This window comes from Heliconius melpomene, chromosome 16 (genome assembly GCF_056956725.1).
Source record: "Heliconius melpomene rosina isolate 202511_hmr_F chromosome 16, ASM5695672v1, whole genome shotgun sequence".
Taxonomy (NCBI): domain Eukaryota; kingdom Metazoa; phylum Arthropoda; class Insecta; order Lepidoptera; family Nymphalidae; genus Heliconius; species Heliconius melpomene.
Window position 1 is genome coordinate 10,213,465 of NC_140404.1, and position 7,725 is coordinate 10,221,189.

General features: G+C 34.2%; 1 protein-coding gene across 1 annotated transcript in view; it reads left to right on the forward strand.

The window, feature by feature from the left end:
- Ugt50B3 (UDP-glycosyltransferase family 50 member B3) overlaps positions 1–7,304 on the forward strand; it is a 31,417-nt gene extending 24,113 nt beyond the window's left edge. The window contains exons 3-7 of the mRNA XM_085199807.1: positions 2,896–3,035; positions 3,273–3,456; positions 3,853–4,350; positions 4,971–5,199; positions 6,625–7,304. Coding sequence (XP_085055933.1) covers positions 2,896–3,035; positions 3,273–3,456; positions 3,853–4,350; positions 4,971–5,199; positions 6,625–7,184 — 1,611 coding nt within the window. The 3' untranslated portion in view covers positions 7,185–7,304. The remainder of the gene's footprint in view (positions 1–2,895; positions 3,036–3,272; positions 3,457–3,852; positions 4,351–4,970; positions 5,200–6,624) is intronic.
- The last annotated feature ends 421 nt before the right edge of the window (positions 7,305–7,725 follow it).

Consider the following 7,725-nt stretch of genomic DNA (forward strand, 5'->3'; position numbering starts at 1 on the left):
GGCGTGGGGACACAAAGCGTGACTGTAAAAGGGACTGGTTGTGGATTCGATTCCCACTCGAGGCAAGGAAATTGATTTAAATTTGCATTTTTATTTCTTCGCTCTGGTGCTGAGGCAAGGTGTCGCAATGTCTACAGAATTTACCGGAAAGTGGGGAACGGAGTGTCTTCACACTAGCCTAGCCTGTTAAATATATATTCGTTAACAAATTTCTCAAAAATTAAAAGTCAAATTGAGGTCCTCCTCCTCCTCCTCCTTTCTAAAGGAACATTCCAAACTTGTAAACCACTAGAGGTAAATGAAGAAAGATATTATCTAAGGGCCAAGCATTGCGTCAACTTCTGTAATCTGACCGACATTTGGATGCAGGTTGTAATGACACACACACACACATTCGTGGTAGGTAGGTATATATGTCATGTCAATTTATTAAATTGTTATAATAATTGGATAATATAATAATTAATAACATGTAAAGTCACGCTATGATGTATTATTATTACAGAAAATACCTTTTATTTTTGCTGTCTCAGTTTTAAGGATTCCGTACACTTTAAGAAGAAAAGGAACTCTTACACTTTTGTTATCCGTTCGTCCGTCTATCTTTCTGTCTGTCTGTCAAGAGCCTTTATCTCAGGAATGCTTGGAGATGTCGAGTTGAAATTTAAACCATACACTCAAGTTTACGGTCCTTTGATTTCCTGAAAAAAGCTAGCATCTACGGATAGTACTTGGTCAGGAAAAAAACTATAAATTTTTGGTTATATCTTAACAAATAATAGCCTAAAAAGGGGGCAAAATTTGGTATTAAAGCCGCTAGTTCATGTAAGGTATGAGATAAAATGGCTTTGTGTGCATATTCTAAAGCAGCACCGCAAAATTAAGTTTGTTCACTATTATAATATATATATAGATTATAGACGTACAGTTTTTTTTCCCAGGGGGAACCTAGTGTTCGAACTGGATTTGGATTTATTGAATGGAGGATATCTATACCGCGGATAACGGACGATTTCCAATTAAATTTACAAAAAATAAATATTTATTTTCAAAATATACCGCTTTGCAGCTAAATGTAATAACAATAAATATACCAAAAATAAATAATTTATCATAATAAAATAACATTAATAGACGATCGATGACGACCATCGTTAGTTTCTAGGCTTATTATTCATTTTAAGGTGCGAACTAGTTAAAATGGACAAACGTGCCAAACACATTACCCTCCTTTGCCTAATGAATGGGACAAGAGATAATATTAATCAACTGATACGTGCGTTGCAATGTTACTACTTACTAAGCTGATAGACTAAATACCTTTTAGATAATAGAAGAATTGGTCAAGGTTATTAAAGGTTAGGAAGATTATCAGGATTATTGAGTATCAGTGGCGCAGCGGCACAAGGGTGTGACTGTAACGTGACGGTTGTGGGTTCGATCTCCACTCGAGGAAATAAAATAATAATTTAAATTTCTATTCTCATTTCTTCGCTCTGGTGTCTGGTCTGGTGGAGTTCCGCCACTAAGCATGCCATGCTTCTTAAATTCGGACTTAACACTAGGTTCCCTCTACCTACCCTGCTATGTGCGGGATACAGCGTGAAGCTGATTTAATTTTGATTAAGATTTAAAGCTCTCCTTGCCTTTAAATAAAAAATCTTGTCATATAATCAATAAAGTAAACATTTTAGCATTAATGTAATGGTTATAGCATGTAAGCAATCTTTTAGTAATAGCTGCTATATGAATGGACCTTTTCTTCCCACGACACAAATGTATACGACTTTTTATTCTATGTCTACAATAGTATTACTTGGCATAAGAAATATTTTTGTGTAAGTTTGTATGTATTTTTTTGGAGGACCGTGACCTAGACATGCTTCGGGACGCAGCTTCGAATCCGGTTGTTTCAAATCTTATAATCACTATAAACTTGGAATAAAATATATCCTAATATTCTATACCTAGTGCATTAATAGAAATTGCAATTGTTTGAATAATGTAATTTTTGTTTTGTATGGCACAATTATATAAAAAGTAAAAACTAAAAAGCTTGTCATACTTTTTCAATACAAAGAAAATGCTATTACCAATTTTTTATCTAAAGTAGTAAAGTAATCCAAAAATTCAAAATTATACTGAAAATTTTCTAACGGTATGTTTGATGACTGTAGGTTCGTTTTCTAGTCATGGGAATTATTATATTTAAATTACTTTCCTGGTTTGGTAGGCAAATCTACTTTCACCAAAAAAAGCGTCTCGAAAAATAACTGAAATGTGGAGAACGGAGTGTTTTAACTCTTGTAATATAAAAATCGCTTTTATTTCAATAAAACCTACGAATTCTTTTTCTATGAAATCAAATGTTGTAATAGGAAATATTCTCGATGTGTTACAACACTTGTGAATGCAATTGATCAAAACTCGCTATTACTACATGTTGGCCAGTACGTACGTACATCATAAACATTATATACCATTATGTAAGCATATCGAAGAGGAAATTTAGAAAAGATTTGTTTTTATTGTTCTTTATGTTTCGAAAATAAATATAAATTATACATGGTAGTATAAATTTGTTATGAGGATGAAGAGAGAGAACAAACAAAAACCTTTTTACTTATTTAGAAAACCTATAAAAAATTTATGTAGCATGATTTGAACCCCACCTCTTGGATTCCGCCCAAGCGCTTTGACCACTAAGCCACACGTTCTCTAACGTTATCATACGGTAGCCAGGGCGCGAGTCCAAATTTTTTTAACGTTCAATTTTTAATACGTTTTCTAAATGAGTAATATTTTTTCTTTCTAATAACTTTAAATATATTAAAAATAATAAAATAATCGAACTAAAAAAATCAATAAAATCAATAAATTATATTTTTTTTCCAGGGTCGACGGTGGCCTATGTTCTGTCTGCCGATTTTACTCGCGGCGTCAGTATGTGGAAGCGACATACTGATGATCACGATGGGAGGCACCAAGTCCCACAAAATACCATTCTTAGAACTAGCGAGAGGACTAATAAGAAGGTAGCATTTTTTCGTTTTTTTTTTGGTTGAGTTCCGCCACTCAATATGTAATATCTCCAAAATTTGACGGAAAGTGGAGAGCGGAGTGTCTTAACACTAGGTTCCGTGCCTACAAGCTAGAAGCGGGAAACAGCGCGAAATAAAAAAAAAAGATATATAGTTAGCATGAATGATTTAATCTTCACAATATAATATATTTTAGTTAAAATCTTATCCAAAATCTCTTTTAAATTACAGGGATCACAACATAACATTAATCAGTCCATTCCTTCCGGATTTTCACATTGAGGGCTTAGAAGAAATCACCCCCCAAGGTCTGGCCTCTTTTGTACGAGGATATATGTCCTTCGATCTTGTTGGTGCAAGGATGAGAGGGGAGGAGCCTTTGCCATATATGGATATTATAAGATATGGATATGAGGTATTGTCAATATATTATTACATTAAATTGCTAATAGTTATGATATTAAGCCTTTATAGCTGAACTTGTTTATTCAGATTTAAGAAATAAAAAAATATTTACGGGATTGAAAGATTTAACATTTTAATTTTTTCGTTCCAACAAACAAGGGTAAACGCGGCATTGAGACATGCAATGCTTCTAGAATTTGGCGAAAGGTGGAGAAGGGAAGTATTTAAATGAGAACGGAATATATTAATAAGACGTTCCCAGGTTCTCTCTGCCTACTCTTTTTTATCTTCACGTATGTATCCCGTACAGTAAAAGTAAAATGTTAGGCTTTTGTTATTTGCACATGTATAATGTTTACCTATATAATAAGGATATTATATAAGAATATTATATATTTCTTTTCAGGCATGCGATTCCTTCCTCAATGATATCGAGACAAGATCATTTCTACGCTCAGGGAAAACCTATGATCTTATAATATTAGACGGGGCCTATCCAGAATGCGCTTTGGGAATTGCATATAGAATGAAAGTGCCATTCATGTACATAAACACTGTAGCCTTTTACGCATCACCAACAAGTACTTCAGGAAGTCCAGCGCCATATTCTGTAATGCCATTCTTTGCTCGATCATTCACGGACAATATGGGATTTATAGACAGATCTATAAATGCTTTTTGGCATGTTGGTGCGATGTTGGGTCATGGGGTCAGCGTCGCAATCTTACAACGAGTTTTAAGAAGACATTTTGGACCTCAAATGCCTCATGTTTATGATATAGCTAAAAATGTTAGTTTTATTCTTCAAAATGGACACTTCTCTGTTACTTACCCGAGACCGTTTTTGCCGAACGTTGCTGAAGTCGCCTGTATACATTGCAAGGAATCTAAGAGATTGGATGCTGTGAGTAAAATGTTTTGATTGTCTTACACAATATCTAAATATATTTGAAGAGAAAAATTGGTCTAGACGTACTATTGTTTGTTTTGGTTGGGTTGACTTGATACAAATATAGATATTGAGGTGTTTATATCTATTAATAATTATATATTTATACGTACAAAGACCCCTTATTCTACTTCTTTAATGGTCACTTTAATTATAACTTGGAAAATGGAAATAAAATTATATATTTAGCCTTATTTAAATAGATTTAAAAGAATGTCTTTTATGTATATTACTAGCGGCCCGCTCGCGGTTTCACCCGCGTGAACTATGTTATTATTAATTTCTGTCTCCATGACTACCTCCTAGTGACGTCTATGCAAAATTTGAGACTCCTAGCATTTGTAGTAACGAAGTTTCATACAAACTTTCGACCCCAAAAACAACCCTTTAGAAATCGAATATTGCAAATTCCCGTCTTAGCGAGCACCTACGTCCTATAAGTAAGTCCTATGCAAAATTTGAGATTCCTAGCACATGTAGTTTCTGAGATTTCGTGATGAGTGAGTGACCTTTCGATTTTATATATATAGATTAAACACATATTATTCAATAACGAAGGTAATTTTACATTCCAGGATTTAGAAGAATGGATATCTGGCGCGGGTGAAGCAGGGTTTGTGTACGTGTCCATGGGGTCATCGGTTCGGACAAACAAAATGCCTCTTGCGGCACATCATTTATTCATAGACGCCCTGAAAAAACTACCCCAGAGGGTGCTATGGAAACAGGATGGGGAGCAAAATTTGACAGATATACCATCGAATGTAAGATTGTACAAGTGGCTTCCGCAACAGGATTTATTAGGTGTGGTTATGTTTTATTTAGTTTTTTGGGTCCATTTTTTTACATATAAATGTATAATAATAACAACATCCGTATGTATATATAAAAAAATCAGTGAAGCTGTTCTGAGCTATATCTCGCACACAGCAGGGTAAACAGAGGGAACTTAGTGTTATTTCCATTTTCTTCACTCTGGTGTCGAGGCAAAGCGCGGCGTTGAGTTCTGCCATTCAACATACAATACCTCCAGAATTCGGCAGAAAGTGGGAACCGAGTGTCTAAACACTTGGTTCCCTCTGCCTACCCTGCTGTGTGCGAGTGTGAAGCTGATTTAATTTATATTTCTATATATTTGCTCTGGTGTCAAGGCATTGGGCGGCGTTGAGTTTGAATGGGGAACGGAGTGTCTCAACAGTACGTTCCCTCTCCCTACCCGTCTGAAAGCTAAAAAAAACCCTAATAATACTTCTAGTATTATTGTTATATTTACAAACATATATGTATATATATAAAGTAAAAGCTCATGACACAATAACGATGAAGCGTTCAACTCAACACACTTACTCAACACGGTGATGGAGCAGATATAAGGACTGACATCGTTTCATTTACATATTTCATTTTATGTCAGAGTTATGCAAACTCTTAAGCAATTTAGCTACATTTGCATATTTTAATTCGTTTCTTAGTTTAATATAGTTAGTTTGTTTAATTTATACTTATCTAAAATAGTGGTTTTTGTCAAAATATACACTACAGTTGTAGTTGGAGAGAAGATGGTATAATTTGTTTCTAGATTGTACAATTTACTCTGTAAAAGTATGCAAATTAATTTAGCTTTTGCTGTTTATATATATTTTTTGCTATAATAAACACATTTCTTTTATTTTAAAATAGCAACGCTTGAAGCGGTGAATTATATTCATTTTCTCGTTCTGGTGACAAAACAGAGTGCGGCGTTGAGTTGCGCCATTCCCCGCGCATACAGCGTTACAGCGTAAACACTTCATTGTGCATTTTATATTGACAAACTAGCGGCTATATTTTATTTTTTTGTTCTAAGTAGGCAGCGAGTACACACTCTCGGCAAACGTACGGGAAGTACCACATAGGTTTTGATTATGAGCAAATTTCATAGAAAATGCAGAAAATATTTCAGCTTCATACGTAAACTTGATATCAAGATAAATGGTCATACCAAACGAATAACAAAGTGATCTGATAAGATTTCCGTTTTTCCTTTAGAGGCGCGGATCCCTAAAAATAGTCACCGACTTAAGGCTGTGATGGTGCATCATTAAGTTATTTTTGTTTACTATATTATTGATTAACGAGTTGAAATAATGATCATCATTATATAACCTATCATATCATAATTATTAATTATTATGTATAGAATACTGCATTTTTCTTTACTTTTACTCAAAATATAATGACATTTTACAGGGCATCCAAAGATAAAAGCTTTCGTGACTCATGGAGGCCTCCTCAGCATGTTCGAAACGGTGTTCCACGGAGTACCCATCATAACAATACCAGTTTTCTGCGACCACGACGCAAACGCAGCTAAAGCTGAAGCAGATGGGTACGCGAGGAAATTAGATCTCCATCATTTGACCTCAGAGAAACTGTACCAAGCGATCCAAGAAGTTATTGTGGAACCAAAATATAAATCTCAAGTGAAATATCGTCAAACTTTGTTAAGAAATCAAAAGGAATCTCCACTAGAAAGGGCGATATATTGGACAGAATACGTGATACAGCACAAAGGGGCATATCATTTACAATCGTCTGCTAAAGATCTAAATTTCATCGAGTATTATATGTTAGATATTGCTTTCACTTTCCTCATCCTCGTAATCATCGCTGTCGCTCTTATTATTTACACTTTAAGGTTCAGTTTCAACTGGCTCGTTAATGTACAAAGTAAAAAAATCGATAAGTTTATCGATATACCGTTTAAGACATCGATAATAGATGCAAAATCGATAAAGAAAAATCTGTGAATACCAAAATATTTCTTTAGTTACCATATGTTACCATATTAAGTTATTGTGATATTATTAGGTGGTAGTTTGTAAATATTTAATAGGCTTTAGAGAAATAAATCATGTTTTATACTATTATTGGTTGTTGTTTGTTAATAAAAAACTAAGTTAAGAAAGCTATAGGGAGACTTCGGTTGTCAGTCTAGAACATAATATCGATGATATTCGAGGGAGGTCGGTTAAAAGAGTGAGAAATTGGGGAACCTCGTACTCCCCTCAAAATGAGAGGCAAAAGAGTCGTATCGCGTGGAAACTAGAAAGCAAAAATTCTTAAAATCGGGTTCTTTATGTCTACTCTTTTTTTAAAAGGTGTAATAGAAGTAAATAAATTATTCTTATTTAGGCTAGACAAATTGAACACGAACGGAAAAACAATGGTTTCTACCAGTACCTGTCTCATATGATGAGAGTCCTATGATAAGAGGAGAAAATGAAATAATAATTTTGATATATCTTGTATTCTATCTCTAATCTTCACAAAATTGATTAAAGTAACGTT